We start from the raw sequence: 26,148 nt of genomic DNA, 5'->3' as shown, positions 1-26,148 counted from the left end.
ACCTTCATATTCCTTATACCTTACATACAGCCTGGCACATAGTAGGTGTTCAGTAAACAAGGAATAGAACCTTCCAATTTTGGCAAAAATCAGATAGGTTTATTATCAGAAGTTCTTCAGTACAGCTGAAACATTGCACTAGGCCTCAGTTTCTCATCTTGAAATGTACCTTTAAAAAGCATTTGGCATGCTTTTATCACAGAATTCTGAGACTAAATAAAGCACTGTGTATGAAAATACTTTTTAACAAGGTACCTACTGACTCCAGGCAGAATTCAGCTGTGGCTGGTGGAAGATTATCTAGGTATTCCAGGGGGCACTTAGAAAAGGGTCTTCTAAGAAAGAAATAATTTTTATTCTGTCTCCAACTAGTTGCTTTCTAAGCTCCATAAAGAAATGGATAGATAGCATCTTTTTCATCTTTGAATCTATCATGTGCTTATTCACAAAATGCAGTCTATCATATCCCTCAGCAAGTATCTGTCAAATGTCAGAGCAAAATACTGCCACACCAATCCATTGTTTACTTGCAAATTGTATCCTGTTTCCAACTACTTTACCTTATCCCCATTTATTACCGTCTTAGTAGAGCCATCACTGTATTGCCTTCTAACCTAAATAGCTGCTATAGCTTCCCAACTGGTTTCCTGGCTTCTATTCATCTCTGTCAGGATCAAAACAATCAGTGATTTTTTTTTTTTAACAATCAGTGATTTTTAAAAACCAACCAACAAACCATAAACTAGACCATGTCACTTCTGTGCTTAAAATCCTGCAGTGACTTTCCCACTGTATTATTATTTTTTTTTAGATTTTATTCATTTATTTGAGAGGGAAAGAGAGGAAGGGAGTTTGACCGGGGGAGGGGCAGAGGGAGAGGCAGACTCCCCACGGAGCAGGAAGTCCGTCCACAGGCTCCATCCCAGGACCCTGGGATCATGACTTGAGCCCAAGGCAGATGCTTAACTGATAGAGCCACCCAGGAACCCCTCCCACTGTATTTAGAATCCACATTGTTTAAACTGAACCCATAAGGCTCTGTATCAGGAACCATCAAACTACAGCCTGCAGGCCAAATCAGACTTTCCACATGTTTCTGTGACTATAATTTAATTGGAGCACAGGCAAGTATAGCCTGTGGCTGTTTTTGTGTTGTAACACAGAGCTGAATAGTTGTCACAGAAACCATATGGCTTGCAAAGCCTCAATGTTTATTACCTGGCCCTTCACAGAAAACATTTTTGCTGACCCCTCTTTCTACGATCTGACCCTCTATCTTCCTGGGTATTTGCTACTCCCTATCTCTGTCCTGGTCATTCACTATATCAAGTCTATTCCTCCTCTGGGCTTTTGCACCTGCTCTTCTAATTCCCCAGGATTGATCTTTATTCATATCGACACATGACTGCCTCCTTATCACTGAGGTCTCAGCTTAAATGTCAACTCCTCAGAGACCTGTCCTGATCAACCAATCTAAAGTGGTCACTCCACCTCCTTAGGTACATATCTGTTATGAAACAGCAATGTGGTAATGACTATTTGAAATGACTGATTGCTTTAAGTTCTCACTCCACCCTAAAATATAAACTCCATGAAACCTTACTTATTTGCCTATCCCTGTCCTCAAATTTCATCAGCATAAACCCACCACCAAAAACAAATGCCTGGTATTATTTTGAGGTGGGAAAGAAAAGGGCCAATAAAGAGCTGCTGAATGAATGGGGCCAAGGTCAGAAACTCCAGCTGGTTCAAATCAGTTTGAAAGGTTTTGTTTCACTTTTGCTGAATGGCCTAGATACTGGCTTAACTTTAATCATACAAGGCTGAAGGAAGATCAATACCTATTCCTGGTCCATTATGCGCAAAAAAGCTCCACCAAGAGCACATTCTCCTAAGCATGGGTCCACCTTGCCTCTTCAGGTAAGGGTAGCAGCAGTAGGAAGACTCGGCAAGGCAAGGTCACAGAACTGGACAAAGAAGTTCTCAACTTTGATTATTATGGTTAAGAATTTTATTATCAAAATTATTACATCTCTTGTGAAAGTTCAAATGTTACAGCAAGGTGTAAACACTCCACTTGAGAAAGAAGTGATACTTCTTCCCTTCCAAGAGTTCCCCCCACCCCCCGCCCCCACCCCCCCCAGAGGTCTGGTCTTGACAGCACCCTGCCCACACAGAGTGGCTGGGGTCTCTGCACGTGCCAGGCAGGGTGAGGGCCGCCTGCCCGCTGGCCTCTCCCCCTGGTTAAAGCCAAAGGGAGAATGCAAACCCCAGCCCAAATGGAGAGACATTTACATACGTTTTATATAATATACAAAGAAACCAGCATCCCAGGCAACATGATTTCCACTCCCAACGCTCTCCCAGACTGATGGGTTTGTGGGGGAAACAACAAAAAGAAAAGTATTCTGCTGAGGTTTCAGCATTTAAAAAAAAATCTCCCCTCATTTGAGCAAACACCTGATTTCAATTTTGAAAAAGTGAAATTTTGTAACAGTCACACACAAAGAGAGAAGACTGTGCATATGATAGTTGTAGGAGAGGGTAGAAAAGAAGGGGATGCAAGAGGCTAGGGAAAAAAAGAAGAAAACAAATTGGAAGGAAGGAGGGAGACTCACAGTATTATCTTGTCCAAAAGAAAAGAAGTAAGGTCCACTGCAGCACCAGGGATTACACCTGTCATATATTTGCTACCCCTACCATGGTTATAACTGAATACAAAATTAGATAAATAAAAACACGCCAGATATTACAGTAAACAAGTGAAAGAAATAAGCTGGCAACCGTATGGAATTTAAAAAGATTGTGTACCCCACCTGGGTAGGCTCCAGGGCTCCTCCAGGGGTGTACAACAGGCACAATGCACTGATGGGGAGAAGCCAGTCTGCTCGAGTCTCTCATCCAGAACAGTGTTAGGTGTGTGGGTGGCTTTATAACTCTCTTACCTGGGCCACTCTCAAATAAGCATCCCCCAAAGAAATGTGGGACATGCCCACACACAATCACAGTCCTGTCGGTGCCACTCCACAAACATGTCTTTCCACTCTTACCCTGCAGTCACAAGTGCGTGCTCCCTAATCATGGAGGTGGTCCTATTCATGGGATCCTCAACTCCTGATTAACTGGGAGTAGAAAAAATAAAATTCAAAGAATTCCCAAAACACTTGGGATCCTTACTAATCAAATTTATTGCCAACAGCTGATAAGTAGCAATGCAATTGGCCCATCTCACTTATTCCTCTTTGCCTACTTACTTTTCTGGGTTACTGAGCTGTGAGACAGCTTGGGGCGGGGGAGACGGCTGGGGGCTCAAACAATCTACTATGATCATCTGCTCCTGAATCAAGAGTTGACTAGGAGCTCTTCTTCAGAGAGCCAGGCACCCCTCAGCCAGAGCACATTCCAAGTTTTGCTATCCCTGCCTATTTCTCGGTGATTTTAACACAAAGGCAGGGAGTATTCTTGGTGGACATATCTTGGCCGATACCTGCTTTTGGAATGGTTGTCACAGGGTGAACATATACATACCTACCTTTCTTCTTAAGTGCATAAAAACCCTAATACTACGCAGATGGCTTGGGGCTTTGAGATTGGCTCTTTCCGCTTTTTTCCTCTGAAAAGAAAACTTTTTTTGGGGGGGGGGGGGGGGGGTGTGTGTGTGTGTAAAAAGATGTCCCCACTGCACAAGTGACTACAGGCTACAGGCAAGTACGGGAGACAGAGGCTTCAACACGACTCATTGCACTTAGAACCGTTACTAACCGGAACACCATTTGCTTGTCAACAATGTACCCTTAACAGCAGGGAGAAACTTCTTTATAGTCTCTGCTTCAGACAAGATTTACATCTTTCTCCAAGGCCAGAGCCAGTCGCGACCACAAGTCTTGTTTCTTGTCGACCAGACCCAGTCCTCTGGCACCTTGTACCCTCTTCCCCAGCAATATGCTCGGCCTAGGTTCCAGAGGCAGCTGGAAGGAAGCAGCTATGGGCTCATTCAGTTCTGTTTGCCCAAATCCAGAAGCCCTAGGAAAGTCCTGTCTGAGTCTTGACTCCTGACCCTTGCAGCGGCTGGAGTCGGTACTGGTGCACACCCCCACTCCCACGGTGTGGGTAGTGCTGTGAATTGGAAACCGCAGATACCCTGGAGGCCTGGTAGGCAGCGGACTGCCCAGCACTGGGCAGATTGATAGTCCGTAAGTCTGATGGCAATGATGACCTAGAGTTCTGAGGGAAGGAGGTGGAACTCAGAGTTCCTGTGCTGGACTGGGAGACCGAGTCTGAGGTCGGTGAGTCTGAGGGGCCCTGTGGGGTAGGGCTAGCAGCACTAGAAGGGCAGCTCCTCCTTGGAAGACTGCTGCCAGTGCTGTTTCCAGAATGTGGCTGGCTGCTATAATACCCTGGTGTCCCCGTAAATGGGGCCAACGAGTCTGTGGATACAGGGTGGGCGGGGCTGGAATAGGACGTAGAAGAGAGGGAGGATTCTGAAGAACCGTGAGAGGGGGGATTTCCAGGTCTCAGTGCAGTAGTTCGATAACTGTATCCTGGAGATTGGGTGGGATGTCCTCTAAAGGGGGAGGAACTCTGCTGAAGGAGGCTTTGTGATTCTGTCCGTGGACTATCACACTGCAGGAGCTAGAAAGAGTCGGGAGGAAAAGCATAAGGAGGTGAAAAAGTCCCTATTTAAGCCATTTAGGCTTGTGAATATTTAAAATACCCTACTTTTTCTTCTTCTTCTTCTTCTCCTTCTCCTTCTTCATCTTCTCCATCTTCTTAACCATTTGTTCTTTTTAGGATACCAAAGACAGTAAAATGGCTGTCTCTGATCACTTTATTTATTTTTCTGGCATGATTTATTACCTGAAGGTGAGCAGATGACGACTTATTTCCAAGGCTGCTGAAACTATATGAAAGACGGCATCTCAACTGCAAAGGATGGCCAGGATCACAAAATATTTGGAACCCAGAACATACTCCTATGCCCAGAGATGAGCAATTTCTCGTCTCACCTGGTAGCTGTATCTGGAAGGGCTGTAAACGGCTGCTCCTTTAGAGAGTGCTGAGCTCAGTGTCTCTGGGCCTTCTCCATCTGTAGGGTCTGGAAGATAATACAAAATCAACTTGGTTTCCTCGAATGAGTGAGAAATAGCCATTGTTCATTCATATCATCAGTGCTGGGGATCCCTGGATGGCTCAGTGGTTTAGCACCTGCCTTTGGCCCAGGGCATGATACTAAAGTCCTGGGGATCGAGTCCTACATCAGGCTCCCTGCAAGGAGCCTGCTTCTCCCACTGCCCGTGTCTCTGCCTCTTATTAATAAATAAATAAAATATATATATATTTATTTTTTAATAAAATCTTTAAAAAAAACAAAACAACAACAAAAAACAAATCACTAGTGCTATCACCAACCCAGGCTGCTCTCTTTTGGATGAATCAATGAGTGCAGCATGCCAGAAAGGCAAAGCGTGGTTAATTATGGGGATGTTTTAAATGCCTGATCTGACACCTTTCTCCTTTCTCTTCATTCTTCATCAAAGTGGATTTCCAGACCTTTGCAGAGAAGAGTTACAGACAAGTATCTCTTGGGGAAAAAAGGGAGAGAAAGGGAGAGGGGGAAAGAGTAGGAGTGAGAGAGAACATGGGATGCTAGATCTTAAGAATGCTGTAGTCCGGAAGAGTAGAAACAGGATTGACCTGGAACCTTCCCTTCAGCAGAGCCTAACTGCATAAAAAACTGACTCACCTCAGCCCAGCATTTGGTGAGCACTGTGTAGAGTCTGGCTCATGTGTCCCTAAACCTGGCTGGCAGCAGAAGGCCATGGACTCACCTGAGTCTTTCTCTGTGATATTACTCTCCCAAGTGGGAGAAGGCTCTCCTTTTTGGGCCACCCTCACACTGCTTCGGAGGACCTTGGGAATACTCCCTCCTTCTCGGAGTCGTTCCACCGATGTGGGAACCATCCTATAAAGGGAACAGGGTGCAAGTTTATGCCACAGGACTTCAGACTCAAAAGTCTGGAACAAATGAGGCTCTGACAAAGACTGTACGATGCATTCTCTTACAACATCCTCTTAGACATTGTTTTCTTCAGGACCAATTTAAAACAAAGTATTTTTTCTCTGCCTTAAACTATGGAAAAGATGGATTTAAAGATGGCTGTATTTGATCCCTATTTTTTTTTTTTTTTATTTTTTTTTATTTTTTTATTTATGATAGTCACAGAGAGATAGAGAGAGAGGGAGAGACACAGGCAGAGGGAGAAGCAGGCTCCATGCACCGGGAGCCCGACGTGGGATTCGATCCCGGGTCTCCAGGATCGCGCCCTGGGCCAAAGGCAGGCGCCAAACCGCTGCGCCACCCAGGGATCCCTGATCCCTATTTTGAAATGCTAAGTTTTCTCTTCTGTGAAGTCATGTGCCTGGCATATAGAAGTAATTTAATAAATGCTTTATAGATTAATAAACATTACTCATTTGAGTCAGGTTTCTTTTTCAGACTTCGACTGTTTCAGTTCAAGATTCCTGAACGGCCTCATTCTCTATCTTTCTCTCAGTTGATTCTCAATACTTGCTATCTATCTATCTATCTATCTATCTATTTATTTATTTATAGTGCTATTTATCTATTTGTGGTCTCCCCCAAACCAGACAACTCCTTTCAGAATGTGTCTTATCTTTCTGTACATGCTAGTGTGTGCAACTTAGACTTAAGTCTGAGCTGAACTCCTGACTTACCTTTCATATGAAATGAAAAAACAGGAGGCAGTATAACTGCCCAGCAAATAAAATAGCTCATCTGTGTCCACAACTATATGGCGTCCAAAGTGTTGTTCTGCAGGTTCGGTGGCAATTCTTTGCTTCTGTAAGGCTGAGGGGGGTGGGGGCGGGGGCGGGGGCGGGGGCGGGGTTGTGGCTGTTACTATTAAATCAGCTGAACAGCATAGATGGCACAATGGGCTGCCTTTCTCAGATAAGTGTTCCCATACATTTTAGGTGAAACTGAGAATGATTCTAGATGTGTACTTTCCTCTTGAATTTAAGTATTTCAGCATCAAACATAAACTTACCACCTACTGCTGATATTCTCTTGAGGTCTGCAGTGAGATGAAGTGCCTCTGGAATCTGATGGGCTTACCGCCTCCATATGGGACATAGAGGAATGAGATGGGGAGAATTTTTTGTGAGGGGAAGATGGGGTTCGGGTTGAGGATCCCTGCACACCATGGGCACCAGTGTCAGAAAGTGAGTTACTGCTGCCTTGCCCAGCTCCTGCAGACTTGCTTTTGCTCTGTGCAGAGTCACCTCCCCCACCAGAATTCTCCTTGGCTTCTTGTTTCCGTTTGCGGTACTCCAGCAGGGATACCTGGGAGGAAAATAAGAAACAGGACTCTAGGTCGACATCATTAGTGGATCACTAGCAATAGGGAAAGAAGATGGAACCCTCATAAAACTACTAGCCTGCTATGCAAACAAAGCAGGCTAGCAACCCTTTCTCCAGATGTGAGAGATCTGAACATAGCTATATATTCAAAGCAGTCAGAAACTGGTAAGAAGAGAATACCCTAGAGGATGACATTTTTGAAGAACAGTGTTTGCCAGCAGGCCTCAATCTTTTTTCTGCCTTCAGAAAACTGTGAGATCACAGTTGCCCAGTAACAGAAGCTGTTTGTAACACTGGTAACACCTAGAAAAGGGAAGGGGGAGTTGGGAGCTAGGTAGTTTGAAAAAGCCTTCCAGGTGACCTGATAGCTCTTCAGCAATCCCTAAAAATCTCTTGAATCAGTTCTTTAAAAAAAGAGAGAGACAAGGAAAGAAAAGAAAAAGCCAATGCTTCAGGGTTCTTAGATGTGTTCAATTTTTCAAGATACACGTGGGGATTTATTACTGTTTCTGTATTACACATAGGGAAATTGGTGTAAAAAGAGAAAGAATGCTAGGCAGCTTATATTTTAGTAAGCTACTCCAGGAAATGTACACTTGGAAACTTTCCCCCAACTCTGCCTCATTCTCTCTGGATTGACAGTCTTCCTCCCTGCCCTGTCCAGTACATCTCCTCTCTGCTGTTAGAGCATACCGCCTACACTGGCTGTCACCCTGTTACAGTGCCTTGATTGTTCCTCCACTAAACTGTATGTTCTATGAGGGCAAAGACCAACTTTTTCTGGCTTTTCATCTTTAAAATCCAGCACAGAACCTGACAGCAGGTGCTCAACATTTCTCAAATAACAAATCATGATTTCAATTACTATTGTACATAGTAAATGACACCAGAAATCCAAAGACATTTTAATTTTTGCCTCTGATGGTTAATGCTGTTCATACGACAGTCCTCTAAGCCCACTGCTCTTATTCCAAATTATCTTCCAGTTTTTCTGCCTTCTACTCTCTCAGGGCTCTCATTTTTCTGTTCAAATGCAAAATATAGCCAAAGTAGTAACATTTTGTATATGCATTTTCTATATACAATCTTGGAAAAGAGTTAATAATAATAAATTCTGGTCATGTATTTTCATTGAAATGCAAATATCAAGTCACTAGGCTACATTTCACTGAGACTACTACAGATATGCTGCAATTGTGTGAGACAGTCACATACATAGAACACTTAACATCTCTAGCCCTGCACAATAAATGGAAGTTGCCATGGCAACTCAAAACACTCCCACAGATTTCCAAATGCCCCTAGCTGAAGTCCAAATGACATAAAAAAAGCACATTTTGGGGCTTTGTAATTTCTTGAACAGGCATTACTTATAAGTCAAGTCTCAACCTGTTAGCCAGGAATCTATGGCCTGGCCTTGTTCCACCATCTCTTTTTTTTTTTTTTTTTTATTTTAAAGATTTTATTTATTTATTCATAGAGACGCAGGCGGAGAAGCAGGCAGAGGGAGAATCAGGCTCCACACAGGGAGCCCGACGTGGGACTCGATCCCGGGTCTCCAGGATTACACCCCGGGCTGCAGGCGGCGCTAAACTGCTGCGCCACCGGGGCTGCCCCACCATCTCTTTCAGTACTCTCCTTTCCTGACTCTCCCTACCTTTCACCAGATACTACAGTAGCATTCAACTGTTTGCAGCCATTGCATCCCCGCTGCCCACTCAATGGCAGTGTCACATAGGCAAAGAGTTCTGCTCGCTTCTGTAATATCCTTACTCTTGTTTGTTGGCAGATTGCTTCCTATTTACTATAAGAGATCAGTCAAATCAGTGAGTGACCTGTCATCTCTCACTCCACCACCTCTCAAACTAGCTAGGAGCCTCTTGTTTATTCTCAATATACCCTCCACCTATATGACTAGGCCAGGCTGCAGCTAAGATGTTTTTACTGTATCTGAACAACAACTCTGGAGCATCCAATGCCACTGTAATTAATTAGTTATTAATCGAATTATCTGCTTACCTCTGTCTCACTTGTTTTATGCTCCATTAGGGCAGAACATAGGAGGCAAATATAGAATAGTGGCGGTAAGAGCATGTAATCTGGAATCAGATAGACTGGGCAGTGTCCTAGACCTTCTGTTTACTAGCTATGTGACCACAGGCAAGTCATTTAACTTGCCTTAATTTCCTCATCTGGAAAATGGGAAATTACCCATCTTACAGGATTATTGTGAGAATATAATGCATAAGAAATAGTGTAACAGTGCCTAGAACATAGGAAGTGCTAAATAATACAAGTAATTAGCATTATTCTTTCTCATTGTTCTATCCTTTGATTGCATAGCATGTGTATAGCACATACATGGCAGGCATTTAAATTTGAGTATTTGTTAACACTCATCAAATGGTATTAAAACAGTCTTGTCTTAAAGACAAAACAAAACAGGGCTGGGTGGTTCAGTCAGTTAAGTGGCTGCCTCCAGCTCAGGTCACGAGGGGTCCTGAGATAGAATCCCAAGTCTAGCTCCATCCTTAGTGGGAAGTCTACTTCTCCCTCTCCCTCCGTGCTGCCCCCTTGCCCCTGCTCATGCTTGAGTGCTCTCTCTCTTTCAAATAAATAAGACCTTTAAAACAAAACAGTCTGGTCTTTCATTGGATAGGGCAGAAAGCATGTCTTAGGTCTCTTTGTTTTCCTCACACAGGGAATGATGCTGAACACACAGTGGTATCTCAATAAATTTCTACTGAATCACTTACTTAGTGTTTTCAAAAGGGCCTATATAAGGTAGAAAACACTTACCTTTTTCCTCTGTGGTGGGTTCTGGGGGGCAGATGGGACTCCTTCACAAGTCCTCTCACTGCCAGGTGACATGGATCCACGAGAGAGGTCTTTCATAAAACCATGTTCATATCTGCTGGGAAACCCTTCTGCAGGGGAACAATATCCCCCATCCAAATGTAAAGGTTTCCTATCCCCTACTAGGGGAGACCCTCGATATAATCCATCAGCTCGAGGCATAGCGTTCAATGGGGAGTAGGCGTACATTAAGTTAAACTCTGTCCGAAATGCCTGGTCCGAGTTCCTTGCAAGGGTTTGATGTCCATCTCCACTCCTGCTTGGAAAGCCAGTCTCAGAGGGGGGCCCGATAGAAGGATGAGTAGCCAGGTCAGAAGGACCTGAGTTGATCAGGGAAGGTCTGTCAGCACAGCTGTTAGTGTTGGAGTCAAGGTAGCCTACTTTTGTCAAGTCCAGGTCTTTTCGGTGACAAAGCTGAAAGAATAAAAATCAACAGAGACATGGAGGAGGAGGCAGGGGAAGGAAATAGTCAAAGGGCAGAAAGGAAGGGAGGTGAGGGGGCACAGGTAAAAGGTAAAAGGGATGGAAGTACAAGAGAGAAAGTCATTAACATCTATATAAGTCCCATGGAGCAACAGAATATACAGGCCAGATTACTATAGAATGCTGGCCTTTCATAAATTGCTTTAAAGTCTTTCTGGGTAAGAAGCCTGGGAAAATCAGAATTAAGCAACTGGCCAAATGTGACTATTTTGCCTGCTTAGCCTTTCATCAGGTTTGCTGAGTCACCTTATATGACATTAAGGGACTGGAAGTATAATCAGGGATTTACCTGAGCCCCATGTATGCTACAGAGGTGAGACTGGTGTCTTAAGGTAACTGGCTTCTGGTGTTATTCATTTGTATTTAATACTGATGGAAGGTGGGAGGAGGGAAAAAGGGAAAGAAAGTAGTAAGTAGAAAGACAAGTATTTAAGTTACTGGTTTAGTAAAGGACAATGGTATTAGTTAAAGACATCAATCAACCAGTTCTTACTCACTTTCATTATTAAGTATGAGTGCTTCTCATAAAACATTCTGGCCACTCAATTCTCTATCATCTGACATGTATGTCCGCATACCACAAGACCACTAATGCCCATCACTGCAGAGCATTCGAAATGCTGAATTATATCAAAAATAAACCATACCTACTATTTGGTTATCATTACCTCCTAACATCAAGATTTTCCATCACTAGATCAACTATTACTAACTCTCTAGGAAGAATGGTACCAAAAATCCAGATGTCACACTATGATTTCTTTATGAGAGTAAAAAACACCCAGAAAACCTCTAGTACACTAGATACAACCTTTTTCAGTTTCAGTTTCCTTTGATCTATAAAATTCTGATCCAGAATTTTATCAACTATCACTAAGTTTAGCACTAATTTTTTTACTGGAAAGGGGTACGAGTTTACAGTTCAGTTAATTTCTGAAAGGTTATAAGAGACTACAGCTTTCTCTTCAAGAGGAAAAAGGCTCCATGTGGATTCACAGTTAATCATTACATTTGTCCAAATCTTGTAATAGTTAAATTCTAGCACTAAAATCTAAATTTAACATCTCTACAGCAGTAGAGTGCCTGAGAAAAACACTCAATGGGATATTCTAAGAGATACCACTTGTATGCAATCACATTTCCACTACTACAAAAGGAAGGCCTGTTTCACAGAAGCCATGGGCTTAGTTTCCTTGTATAGCCAGTAAGGAACTATAAGAAAACGTAGAAAATGGAGAGGCAGGACTCTCCCTTTCAAAACAAGCTGCTCAGTCTATCAACCAAAGCCCAAACATCCAGTTAAACAAAAGCTGTCAGATTATCCCTGGAACAAAACATAAATCACTGCCTAACTTTTCTGCTATAAACTGCTCCTTCATCAGCCCAAGATAATAAATATCAAAAGGTAGCTCTTACCAACTTTTGATTTCAACTTTCCTTATTTAACAAACACACCTTATTTGTTGTTTTCTTTACCAAGGTTCCTGCCACATCTTCAGCTTGCTTTTTTAAACTTGACTTCTAGTCTCTATTCTTTAGAAGAACTCTTCAGCCACCCCCGCCCCCAAACAACAAACCCAACCCCCCACACACCCCTTCATTTTCCTCCATCTACATTGAAAGTACTGAGTGATCACAGTCACACATGGGAAGATTCATTCAACTTACAGCGACTGGTCGTTCCTCAGCCTACTGCCCCGCTCACTCGGACCCCCCAGCCCTCCCACACACTCATGCACACTCACTCTCAGCCTCCAAGTGTGATTGAGATGGTGTGATAACTACCTCGGGTGACAGGGACTCGGGCCTATTCGCAGGGGAACTCTCAGGGGAGGATATGTTCTAGAGGAGGGAAAAGCATCTTGTTATTCATCTATCCGAAGTCAAGAAGCAAAACAAAACAAACAAAAAAATAAAGGCAAGCATAGATGGTTAGCCACAACTTTGTGGTGGGGGCAGGGGGTGGGAAAAGAATGCACAGGGGAAATGTTTAACTGCAGAATTCATCTCAATGGACAGAACGACTGGTTAAAAATGCTTCCTGGTGTCCTTGAAAGCATTTAGGGATAAACTGATTATAATGTTTCATGCTATAAGTAAACATCTTAAGCAGGTAACAGAAAAAGTTTAGATCCGTTAAACTGTACACTATAATTTCATATGAAATTTTGTTCTACAGTTGATGACAGTTGAGCAGTCTATAGTATTTATTACTGATGGGCATCCTATCACTTATTCCTCCTAGGGGAACCTTTTTCCTTTATCCCACACCTCCTTCTGAAAATCACATTTCTTCATTCTCCTGTGTGGTTCGGGCTTGCCACCATTGTCCAGGGAAAGTGCTGAGGCTGACAGGGCTAAGGAGATGGCTAGCATCTCCTGAATTACAGTTATAGGAGACAGAATGCAATCCAGCTCATAGGCTAGATGGTTTATGGCATAATCTAAGTAGATCTGAACACTCCTACCTACCAGTGTTCTCTGATGTTAAAAATCTCTTGTACTTCTGGGAACAGAGGAGAGGGGAAAACCAGAGGGGTACAATTCAAGTCCCGGCATCTTAAACAGGCTTCCCCTTAGAGCTTTCACCTGAGGTAGCTCTCTCATATCAAATAGGAACTCTGATGGAAGATCTGAATGGTAAGAAGTAGACAGAATGATGGCAGTAATTGTGACAAGGATTCAGAGAACCAGGGATAAGGGAAGGGAGGGGTTCTTATGTTGGAGACTCTGGACAACTCTAATGTGGGTGGCAGACCCATTCCATGGGAAGCAAAATGAAGCTCTTAATTTTATTAAGTAGGCTGGGTAGTGTGTGAGATGGACACTGGGCCCAGAAGAGAAGGGAAGGGTTATTCTGGTGGAAAGGAGGGGCTAATTAAGTTTGCCTTCCTAGAGTTGCTTTTACTCCCTTTCCTTGATCTTCCTCCTCCTCACAATCTTGGTTCTCCTCTACTACATGTCTCCTCAAATCCTTCCCTTAGCACTGGAGACATTTTTCACTGGGGTGATTTTTATTTTTCCTTTCAAAAATATTCTTCCCCAACCAAACTCATCTTTACCTGTGAGACCTTTTTGGTATTTTTCTGTGTCACAACAGTGTTGGATGGAAATAAGGCTTTCTATACTAGAATACAGTAAAGAGCATGGTGGTTAAAATGGTGATAAGGATGGCCAGGATGGTGAACTGTGTTTTAATGACAAGAAAGGCTAATTTTCCTTAGTCAAATCACAAGATTGAAACTGTGAAAATAGGCATTAGACTTTCTGAAGGGATAGGTTATTTAATATACTGTAATATTTTCTTTCATTCCCAGTATTCTAACATTATGCTTAGACTATGCATCACTAAACTGTTCTTTGACTTGTAAAAATAAATAGATAGATAAAAGCATCTTACCCTTATACAATGTTTCAACTATCCAAATACTATATGGGATTAGGAAATGCACTGAGTGCTAAATTTAACTGTCCTGGAAGGTGTCAATTTCTAATTTCTGTAATTACACCCTTTTAATTATAATAAAACCTGCAACGATAAAGTATGAAACCCAGTGCCTACAATTTGCTGCCCTCCAGGGTGAATATCCTCTTATAAAATTTTAATATTAAACTCTATTTGCTAACTGAAAAATCAAGGCAATTAAATCAAGTAAAGTTAGTAAGGCCTGAATCAGCTGCTTTACTGTATGGCTAAGAAAAAAGCCACAGGGAATTTGGTAAAAAAAAAGTAACTTCTCTATAAATCAAATATAACCAGGAAGGCTCTCCTGCCTCCCTACAATCCGCTTGCCAAAGAGGTTGGCTCCCAAAGTAATTAATACAGTCTATCTAGTTCAGGTACAGAACATAACTGCTTTCTGCTTTCAAGATTGCAAGCTACCTCCTTCTCAGTTAGCCATTCAAGAGTCCGGGTATTTTAAATCCCTATGCTCTCATAATGGCTGAATAGCTAGAAAGGCATTGGTTAAAGCATTCACCTTTATCAAAGAACACATCTGGAGAAGTTACAAGCTAGGGGCAGAGCTGAGGGTTTAGTGATTAGAACAATTATTTTTAAGGAGGAAGAGACTGGCTTTAATGAAGTTCAAATTAAAGCAACATGTAATAGATTGAATTTTTTTTTATACACAAGGATTCTGTTCAGTAAACCTGCTGTCATCCACACGTGAACACAAGAATGTGATTCAGAATTAACTGTTCAATTAAGATATACATTTCTAACTTAATCCAGAGAGTGAGTATAATAAATCTGTCTTTTACAAATACATGTTGTTAGCCTCTTTCTACTTTTCATTCCTAACACAGTGTAACAAGAAGGGAAAGTAACTTGGAGTAGGGAAAAAAAACTCATTTGCCACAAATCATAACCCAAAGCTTTCTAGATCTCTGTTCACTGAGGCCACAACAAGAATACAAAACAACAGGGAAAAATAACTCACTCATTTAAAGGCCTAAAAAGAAAGACAGACAATCAGAATAACCTGAGCTCTCAGGCTGGTATCATTAGTGGTTACTAGGCAGCTAGAGACCTATTTTAACCAAGGTATATAGTAAAGACAAAGATGGAGATGGAGCATGCTTATTACTACAGTTACAAACACTGATGGATTGCATGCAAAAAACAGATGAATGTCATCCATGGTAGAACTATTCCTTTTTGGGGAAGTATGGGGGCTTTGGGGGAAGATGAGAGGCTACCAGGTAACAGGTCACACTGACCCTGAGGTTTCCCATCCTCTTGCTGACACTAGCAGGAACATGGTCAAGAAATATTTGGAATGACATTATACTTGAAATGAGGAAGGGCAAATGATAATTTTAATATTCAGCACTCCCCAACAACCAAACCCAAGTTACCTCAAACTGCAGAGGAGTATTGCAGCGACTAGCAGTAGTAAGAGACGTGATTGGTGAGAACATGAGGCTGTATCCATTTCGACACTCCTCTTCTGAGTGAGATGGGCCAGATGTGGTCAGTGGGGGGCTCTTTGAGCCTGGATTGGGAGGGGGTGGTGTGACTGGAGAAAGAGGCCTCAGTAACTTGGTGACATTCTGCTCCATCAAATATCGAGACTTCCATTTCTTTAATGGGCTCAATAGATCTGTGAAATACAAAGCTTGTATGAGAGATTGAAACCACAGCTTAAAGGGAAGCTCTGTAGTAAAGCTATTAATCTCTAGCCCACAATGGTTAATTCCTCTTCTGCCTCATTCCATTGTTATCTCCTACAATCAAACCAAAAGCCCAAAGAACTCTTTAATTGTCACACTTAAAGTAATTCTCAAAATTCTCTATCTCCCAGAGAATCACCAGATGAATCTGACACTTCTATTGACTGATCCCTGGAATGAATTTAATTTCTTCCAGGGGAAAATATAAACTTAATTTTTATACTGAGTTTCCAAAAATCTCAGTTCTCTGTCACCTTGTTAAAATCACCCTCTACTTAATTGCCATGTCATCAGCTCAGGTTTCTAGAATGTTAACTCCATATACTCCTTTTATATATTTTTACCATTTTTTGGCAGCTCTTTCTATAATGTTCTGCTTTAGTAGGAAAGAGTTACACACGATTACTTGACCTATATTTAGCCCCTAGTCTTAGAGTGCTTCAAAGTAGGAAATGATTTTCACAAAAACTTCTCCCAACCATTTTCAAAAATGAGGCTAGTACTCTTTTTCTGATTGGAATATCCTACACTTCTTATACTCCTTGGGTCCATTTAAAAATGAAATTACTACCCTATATATTTTAATGACCACTCAGGTCAAAGCACCTATCTCACTTTCTCAGAGGAAAAGTCTACTTTTATTCATTTACAGTTAAAAGATATTTATTTACTTAATACCTACTATTTGGAAACTACTGAAGTAGGTATGTGAGAGAAGGTCACCATATATTCTATTTAAGGGGATTTACAAATTCGTGAGGATGAGAAAACATGTAAAACATGTTTAAGAACCTCAACAGAGGTGATCGTATGGTTATGTGTTAATAAAAAAATAAAATTATGCTTTGCAATTCTTGATCTAATGGTCCTGTATTTGAGCCCCACACTGGGTTTAGAGATTACTTAAAAATAAAATCTTAAAATCAATCAATCAATCAATCAATCTTAGGGATGCGTGGGTGGCTCAGCGGTTAAGCATCTGCCTTTGGCTCAGGGCATGATCCTGGAGTCCTGGGACCAAGTCCCACATCGGGCTCCCTGCATGGAGCCTGCTTCTCCCTCTGCCTGTGTCTGTGCCTCTCTCAGTGTCTCTCGTGAATAAATAAATGAAATCTTAAAAAAAAAAAAAACTTAAAAAAAATTATGCTTTTAAGTGCATATTAGATACCAGGCACTATTCTATGTGCTTTATGTAAATTATTATATTTCATTTAAACAACTCTAAAAATCCAGTTTAAAGATGAGGAATCTGGGGCACCTGGGTGGGTCAACTGGTTAAGCCTCTGCCTTCAGCTCAGTCATGAGCTTTATTTTTATTTTTATTTTTTTTTAAATTTTTATTTATTTATGATAGTCACAGAGAGAGAGAGAGAGAGGCAGAGGCACAGGCGGAGGGAGAAGCAGGCTCCATGTACCGGGAGCCTGATGTGGGATTCGATCCCGGGTCTCTAGGATCGCGCCCTGGGCCAAAGGCAGGCGCCAAACCGCTGCGCCACCCAGGGATCCCCAGTCATGAGCTTTAAAAAAGGGGGGGGGGGATTCCTGGGTGGCTCAGCGGTTTAGCACCTGCCTTTGGCCTAGGGCGCGATCCTGGAGTCCCGGGATTGAGTCCCACCTCGGGCTCCTGGCATGTTTCCCCCTCCTCCTGTGTCTCTGCCTCTCTCTCTCTCTCTCTGTCTATCATGAATAAATAAATAAATAAATAAATAAATCTTTATAAAAAAAAAAGATGAGGAACTGATGTGCAATGATAAAGACTAGGTAATTTAGTTTTATTTATATTCTTTTATTTTTTAAAAGATTTTATTTATTTATTCATGAGAGACAGAGAAAGGCAGAAACACAGGCAGAGGGAGAAGCAGGTTCCCTAAGGGGAGCCTGATATGGGACTTGATCCCAAGACCCCAGAATCAGGCCCTGAGCCAAAGGCAGACGCTAAACCACTGAGCCACCCAGCCAGGTGGCCCTCTTTTATTATTATTTTTTAAAAATATTTTACTTATTTATTTGAGGAAGAGAGTGAGCATAAGAGACAGGATGGCAGCAGGGGTAGAGGGAGAAGCGGACTCTCTGCTGAACAGAGAGGACAATGACATGAGGCATAATCCCAGGACCCTGAGATCATGACCTGAGCCAAAGGCAGCCACTTAAACATTGAGCCACCCAGGGGCCCCCCCTTCATTTACATTCTCAATCACTATGTTAAGATATATCCCCTAGGCTTAGTGGAAGGAGTGGCATTTATCCCAGGCCATTCAAGGACATTTTGGACAGAAGATCAGGCTCAGAGCTATGTTTCAGGATGATTACTAAGGCAGCAATGGTTAGAATGACAATGGGAGGCTATTTCGAATTAATGGAGTAGTTACTAGAGTTATGAGGCACGGAACTAGGCTAACAGATATGGAAGTGAGAGAGGGAAGAATAAATGTAAAAAATACTGGACGTGTTTTTTTTTCTTTCTGATGTGTAAGAAGTTTTTATTTTTCTAGATTGGAATTATATTTATATTCTTCTTGTGTTCCAGAAATTAACTTTTCTTTCTTACTGTTTTCCTTTGAAAGGTGTCTAGGTATAAAAAACAAATGTGATTCATGACAGGTTTATTACATTTTTTAGTGTACTTTGAGAATCACACTGTAAATCTTTTAAAAAACTGCTATAGGGGGCAGCCTGGGTGGCTGAGCGGTTTAGTATTGCCTTCAGCCCAGGACATGATCCTGGAGACCTGGGATCGAGTCCCACCTCAGGCTTCCTGCAGGGAGCCTACTTCTCCCTCTGCCTGTGTGTCTCTGCCTCTCTCTGTGTTGCTCATGAATAAATAAATAAAATCTTAAAAAAAAAACAAACTGCTATAGGGATGCCTAGGTGGCTCAGAGGTTAAGCGTCTGCCTTTGGTCCAGGGCGTGATTCCTGGAGTCCTGGGATTGAGTCCCACATCAGGATTGAGTCCCACAACAGGTTCCTTGTAGGGAGCCTGCTTCTCCCTCTGCTTGTGTCTCTGCCTCTCTGTCTCTCTGTGTCTCTCATGAATGAATACATAAAATCTTTAAAAAATAAAAAACCACTATATTGCCAGGTCCAACGCTAAATACTAAAGGGAATTTGGCTAAATAATGAAGCTCACTACAGAAAAGGTAGAAAGTACAGATGAACTCCCTACTTCCAACTCACAGGTCATTCATATAAAACATATTTATTGAGTTATTATGGTATCCTATTCAACAAAACAGATCTGACATCTGCCCTGATGGAAGTCTATGGGCCAGTGGTCATTTGCCTTTTTTCTATCAATAACACCGTATTTACAATTTTTTTCATCTTGTATCGTTTTTCATCTTTACTCAAATTCACAAAATTACAAACACCCACATATTTAAATAAACACATAATTTGAAACCAAACCTACAAATTAATGCACTGCCAATACCCTCGTGCATTTTCATCTATACCTTTTTCTTAACGTGGCCTTATTGACTCTTGTCTAAGTAACAGAGCTCCATAACCTACCATTTTCACTCAGAAACAAACATGTGGTAAAAATCTTCCCATATCAACGAACAGAAATCTACAATTCAGTTTTCATGGCTGTAGGCCATTCATAGCATCAAAATTAACCCTTAAGTGCATGCAAATTCTTGTTATTGTAAGTATGCCTCAGTGACCAATAACCTTGTCCTTACATATTTTTTTTTTAATTTTTTTTTCCTTACATATTTCTATACTGTTTAGTTTTGAGGACAAAATGGCTAGATGTAGGATTTTTTTTTTTAAGATTTTATTTATTTATTAATGAGAGGCACAGAGAGAGAGAGAGAGAGAGAGAGAGAGAGAGAGAGGCAGAGACACAGGCAAAGGGAGAAGCAGGCTCCATGCAGGGAGCCCAACGTGGGACTCGATCCCGGGTCTCCAGGATCAGGCCCTGGGCTGAAGGCTGTGCTAAACCACTGAGCCACCCGGGCTGCTCGATGTAGGATTGTTAAATCAAAAGCATGTGGGCTCAACAGCTTTATATTTATTCTTGTGTGAACTGTCTGCTCATGTCCTTTAGCTTGCTTTCTATGGGGGTGCTGCTCTTTTTTTTTTTTTTAAAAGATTAGAGGGCAGGAACACAAGTGGGGGAGAAGTACAGGGAGAGAATCTCAAGCAGATTCCCCATTGAGTGCAGCCCAGCTGGGCTGATGTGAGGACCCCAAGCAGGGCTCAAACTCACAACCCATGAGATAATGACCTGAGGTGAAACAGATTGGATACTGAACTAACTGAGCCACCCTATGTGTTATTTTTAACATGGAAGAAAATATTTATATATTTTTTACCCAGCCACCAGTGTTTTAGTTAACTCACTTGGCTTTTCTAGGTAGATAAACATATTATTTATATACAATGATAATACATACATCCTCTTTACCTGTACTTTTATCTCATAGATATTTTTTTGTAATCACATTGGCTAATAATTCTAGATACTGTTAAATAATGTAATAGTGGGATAATCTGACAACTCCTTTTTAAAATTTATTATTTTTAAAAATTGAAGTATAATTTGGTATATTTACTTTTGCTATATTTAATAATGTATTTTAAGGTTTAATGTAAGTAAATTTTTAAAAAATATTTTATTTATTTACTCATAAGACACAGAGAGAAAGGCAGAGACACAGGCAGAGAAAGAAAAGCAGGCTCCCTGCAGGGAGCCAGATGTGGGACTTGATCCAGGACTCCAGGATCACACTCCAGGCTCAAGGCAGGTGCCCAATCGTTGAGCCACCCAGGTGTCTAATATAATTTTCACAATGAAGCATAACTGGCAATCATTTTTCAGATAGATGTAAAAAAAAAAAAATCACAAGTGGGGCGCCTGCATGGCTCAGTGGGTTAAGCATTCAACTTTTGGTTTCCACTCAGGTCATGATCTTAGGATCATGGGCTCAAGCCTTGCATAGGGCTCCACACGCAGCACAGAGCCTGTTTAAGGTTCTCTCTCCTCCCTCTGCTTGTGCTTTCTCTAAATAAAATCTTTTAAAAAATCATAGGCATCTTATTAGATTTATCATTAAATTCATATCTACTATGCTATTACTCCAACCCATTTGGCCTGCTAATAAATTATGTGAAATACTAAGCCATCCTTATATTCCTACTAGAAATTTCAGTTATTCATAATATACTTTTCTTTTGATATTCTTACAGAGTCAAGATTCAGATCAGTGAAATCTAATTTAAAAGTAGTAAGATGCTGGTTTTTTTGGAGGGTTAGTTTGATAAAATGAATAAAGAGTGAAATTTTTAATAATACTGTGTGTGTAGTATATGCTACGTGCATATACTATAAATGTATGTTACAAATATACATACATGTATGTATACAGTATTATGCTATGTGTACCAAAAGTATGTGCAGCACATAGAAAATACACAAATTTTACCACTCCTTTGCTGCCTGAAATCCAGCTTTTTATTCTCTATATTTTCAGTTATCAATTAATAATTCTATAACTAGTACTTTATACAAAACTTTTTAATCTACATTTATTTCTGTAGAACAGATACCTAACCTAATAGAACAACTATTACGTTAAGTAGTATTTTTTTCAAGTTTATTTAAGTCATCTCTAATCCCAATGTGGGGCTGGACCTCTTGACACTGAGATCAAGAGTCACATGTTCTACTGAGCCAGCCACGCAATGTGGAGTATTACCATTTTTAATGCATATGTTAAACCATGCCAAATATTACTCTCATCATTTTTACTGCAAATCCTTTCTCTCAAGAGACTTGTCCTTTATTAACTCAGAGGAAATATAGACAGAAACTTTATTCAAGCTTGCATTATACAAAAAAATACGTGAATGTGTCTAGAACTTGCTTTGGCAAGGATCTAATTCTTTTCAATGCCCCAAGTAGTAAAAAATTCCAGAATAATTTAGTAAATATTTTATTCACTTAAGACCTGTTTCTGGCTATTCTATTTCATGCACACACATTCATGTACCAGTAAAGGACTAATTTAATTACTAGCTTCCAGCTTCATATTAAAAACTAGTTTTGCTTTGTTTTTTGAGAAAGAGAGCTAGCAAGTGAATGGGAATCTTAAGCAGGCTCCAAGGGCAACATGGAGCCCTAGGCAAGGTTTGATCTTACCACCCTGAGATAAAATTAAGAGTCTGGACACTTACTCGACTCGGCTACCCAGGTGCTCCTAGAAACTAGTTTTGTACCTCTAGGGAAGGCACCTCTTTGTCTTTTTATTTTATGTTTATTTAGATAAACTTTATTTAATCAAATTTGAAAACAAGCTGGTTTTCACCCCATGGGGGTTGGGGTAATGGCATTAGGAGGGAGGTACAGAGCTGTGGGAAGATTGGAGGGAGGAGATATTAATTATAATTTCCATTAAGGAATATAGACTTTATATTCACTTCCTCAAGTCTTTAAATATATTTCTCAGCAATGGTTTATTTACTCCACATTTCCCACTATGGTTATTCCTAAGCAGTTATTTACTTTTGTTAAGTTTGGGAATGAAAAAATTTTCTTCATTCATTTTCTTAGTACATAAATGCTATTTATTAATCTTTGCATATGTACCTTCTATCCAGTGGTTTTACTGAACTCTTACCAAGTTTTTTAGCTGATTAGACTTTCCTATTAGTCTAAATCCATACCATTTACAAACAATGAACATTATGCCCTCTCCTTCAAGTGTGATTTTATTTTTTATTTCTATATAACTTTAGATTTTAGGAACTTATAATCTTTAATGTATCCTAGTATCTGACTAATTTCTGTAAATATTTCATAAATGCTCGACAAGAAAGTATATTTTATGTAGGATAATGTTAGTAATAATTCTTATTGTGGGTTCAATAACACACTAAGCACTTCACATACATTAACGTTACTAAACTCATGTAAGCTCTATAAAGCAGATAATACTATTTCCATTTTACCAAGGAGGCTCAGAGATGCTTAGTAACTTGCCCAACATCATGTACCTAGTAAAGGGTAGAGTCTTCTTTTTTTTTTTTTAATATTTATATATTTATTTATTCATTCATTCATTCATTCATTCACAAGAGACACACAGAGAGAAATAGAAGAAGAGAAACCGGCGGAGGGAGAAGCAGGCTCCATGCAGGGAGCCTGACATGGGACTCAATCCTGGGTCTCCAGGATCATGCCCTGGGCTGAAGGCAGCACTAAACCACTGAGCCACCCGGGCTGCCCAGAGTAGGGTCTTCAAATTCAGGTCAGTTGGATTCTTTCTACTCTACCAATCCACTTCCCTTTCTTTTTTTTTTCTCCTCCAGCGCCAGGGGAGAGTAGTGGTGGTGGTGATAGAAGCAGAGGGGAAGAGAGAGAGAAAAAGAATCTGAAGCAGGTTCCACATCCAGCACAGAGCCTGACATGGGGCTTGGTTCCACAACCCTGAGATTGTGACCTGAGCTGAAATCAAAAGTCAGGCACTTAACCAAATGAGCCACCAGGCACCCCCACTTCCCTTTCTTAACACCTCCTTAGTCTTTTTGAAAAAATAAAAAAAAAACATTAACTAAAATGACAAAAAAATAAATCCCCAGGATTTACACTAACTTGCAGCAATATTCTAGCTCATTTATATGACTACTACACTTAGCTTTAATTAAATATTTTCCTTTTGATTATGTTGTTCCTTAAGGACAAGGTGTGTCCTTTGAATGTTTCTCACTGCTAGAGATGAGAGCAAAAATTCAAGAAAGGTTGATGACTAACAGTCCTAATTCCATTCCAACAGGGGCATGTAGTAACAAAGACACTTTGCCTAGGAATCTTTGCTAGTCAGGACACAAAATGCTGTACAACCTCCTTTTCCCAACCTCAAATATAGACACTCAAATGTGGTATATGTGTGTCTACAAGAGAGAATATTTAAGTTATACTCTCACTATATTGTAAATGCTGCCAATAAATTGGTAACATTGATGGAAATCTGGTAACAGCATTTCTTTGTATTAATCTAGTTTAAGTAAATTTCCCTACTGTTTGATGCAGAAAAAAGTAAAATATTTTTAAGAACACAGTATCATTTATCTTCCGTATGTTCTACACTGGGGTTTTATTATCCTGGGGATATACATGGGAAAACCTAGAAGTATAATCCAATCTAGAGATAGAAGAATTAACGAAATTAATAATTTGGAAAAAAAAAACCTATTTTTAGTAGCTTACTTTTTTCACATATAATATTATACAGAATTTTAACATAAAGCAGATGTCACTAGTACAAATCTATTTAAGTGAATATTTACTCAGCAAGTCAACAAATAGAAACAGTAGTTTTTATGAAAATATGAACTATTATGTCATGTTAGATGTAATCTCACATGACCTTTAGCATCTAATTTATTTTTTATTACATAATATTCACAAAATTGGTTTAGAGATCAACTTATGAGAATCACAGAGAACTTTTCAATTAAGCTGAAATTGGCAGGAAAAACTTTGGTAAAAAGACTGTCACCGAAATAAGTTAGCATCACAAGTTTATGCACCAGTGCTCTCAATTGCAATTCAATTAAATTATCCTGTAAGAGTTACTGTGAAAACCAATGGACCAGATGAATTTTTAGGACCTTCTAATTTAAAAACTCACGAGGACTTTATATTGGATTCAAAGCCATGTTTCCTAGAAAATTTTACATTAATTGTGCAAGACTTTTTGAAAATAAGAACATCCCAAGGATTTCTCACTTACTTCATTCACCGCTGCCCCTTCAACTAAGCCCCACCCAGCTAAATCATATGTAATCTTTATTGTTCCTTCAACAGAGCCCCGTATCTTTCTTGTTTATTTTTCCTTTTTTTTTTTTTTTAAGATTTTATTTATTCATTCATAGAGACACAGAGAGAGAGAGAGAGAGAGAGAGAGAGAGAAAGAGAGAGAAAGGCAGAGACACAGGCAGGGGGAGAAGCAGGCTCCATGCAGGGAACTCGACGTGGGACTCGATCCCGGGTCTCTAGGATCATACCCCGGGCCGCAGGCAGCGCCAAACCGCTGCGCCATCAGGGCTGCCCCTTTATTTTTTCTCTTAATTCTACAGTTATCTGTACACTATCTAGTTCTTTCTTTGTCGGCGTGGGAAAACTGTTCCCTGACTTGAGATCTCTCTCTTCCTCTGTAAAGACAGATGTAAAGTAACGATTTAGATAATAATGTTCTTTTTTGGGGGTGTCAGACTGTTCAAGTACTCAAACTGAATTTTTTTATGTGGACCGAAAATAATCATTGTTTACAGATTCAGGAAGATTTGAGATACGTACCTGCATTATCTTTGCAGATATTAGAAGAGTTACTATTCTCATTACTTTGGTATAGGTGCTGAGTTCTAGTCTCTTGGGGTACAGATGATGTTTGAGTCATCCCTTCTTCCAAGGCTTGCTTTATCCAGCGCTACAACGGTAAAAGAATCAGGGAATTATCAATAATCATTTAAAACTATTTAGTAAAGTCATTTTAAAATACATTAATCAGATCATTACATATCAACTGGTGAGAGATGCACTCCAACACACTCATTCAGTACCACAGTCAAGTATTTTTTTTGTCTTGCGTTTCAGCATATTAGAATATTGCCCCATCAATTCCTTCTAAGGGGCAAAATTGAGAAAATCTGGATTATACATAATGAGATCCCATCCAAAAATTGAAATCAATAAAAAAAGAATACTATTCAACTTTTCATATTGCTTAGAATGGGGTAAATGGGAAAGAGATTACGGAATCTTAGCTTTCATTTGAGAGAGAGACTCTGATCATATAGGACAAAACTAGTACATAAAATAAGTGCCTAAAAGGAAGATAAAAGATCTCTTAAGAGCCATCTGCCCTGTGCTGGAGACATTGGAAGAGGTAATAGAAAAGATTCACAGGAAGACTCTGGATGAGAATAAACAGCTCTTCAGTACAGGAACAAGATACTTCCAAAAGGTCTACTCTCAGATGGAATAACCTAGGAGTTTTTTCTCCCTATTAAATACTTTGGTTAAATTGGGTGAGAATAATGCAAATCACCCGAATAAATGAACTTCTGCAGAAATCAAAAAGGGGAAAAAGTCAAAAAGAACTCTAATTAGTCACATTTTTTGTAATGAATTCTAGAATCTAAAATGATGAGATATAAATTTAAGTCAGAAAGCGAGCCTGAAAAGATTAGGATAATAAGATTATTCATCCTGAGGAACAGAGAAAATTTCTTACCTGTAATTGTGT

At 40.3% G+C, this 26,148-nt stretch overlaps 1 protein-coding gene across 19 annotated transcripts in view; it reads right to left on the bottom strand.

Moving 5' to 3' along the window:
• Nucleotides 1-1,996: 1,996 nt before the first annotated feature.
• SETD5 (SET domain containing 5) overlaps nt 1,997-26,148 on the bottom strand; it is an 84,410-nt gene continuing 60,258 nt past the window's right edge. For 15 of the 19 annotated variants that reach the window (XM_041761578.1, XM_041761574.1, XM_041761573.1 and 12 more), the window contains 8 exons: nt 25,200-25,329; nt 15,581-15,825; nt 12,506-12,562; nt 10,181-10,651; nt 7,068-7,363; nt 5,829-5,962; nt 5,007-5,095; nt 1,997-4,632 (listed from right to left, as the gene is read on the bottom strand). In XM_041761578.1, the coding sequence (XP_041617512.1) occupies nt 4,024-4,632; nt 5,007-5,095; nt 5,829-5,962; nt 7,068-7,363; nt 10,181-10,651; nt 12,506-12,562; nt 15,581-15,825; nt 25,200-25,329 (2,031 nt within the window). In that variant the 3' untranslated portion in view covers nt 1,997-4,023. The remainder of the gene's footprint in view (nt 4,633-5,006; nt 5,096-5,828; nt 5,963-7,067; nt 7,364-10,180; nt 10,652-12,505; nt 12,563-15,580; nt 15,826-25,199; nt 25,330-26,148) is intronic. The other 4 variants (XM_041761585.1, XM_041761591.1, XM_041761588.1 and 1 more) reach the window with 1 other exon arrangement.

Source organism: Vulpes lagopus, chromosome 7 (genome assembly GCF_018345385.1).
Source record: "Vulpes lagopus strain Blue_001 chromosome 7, ASM1834538v1, whole genome shotgun sequence".
Lineage (NCBI taxonomy): Eukaryota > Metazoa > Chordata > Mammalia > Carnivora > Canidae > Vulpes > Vulpes lagopus.
This window is presented reverse-complemented; position numbering and strand designations above follow the sequence as displayed.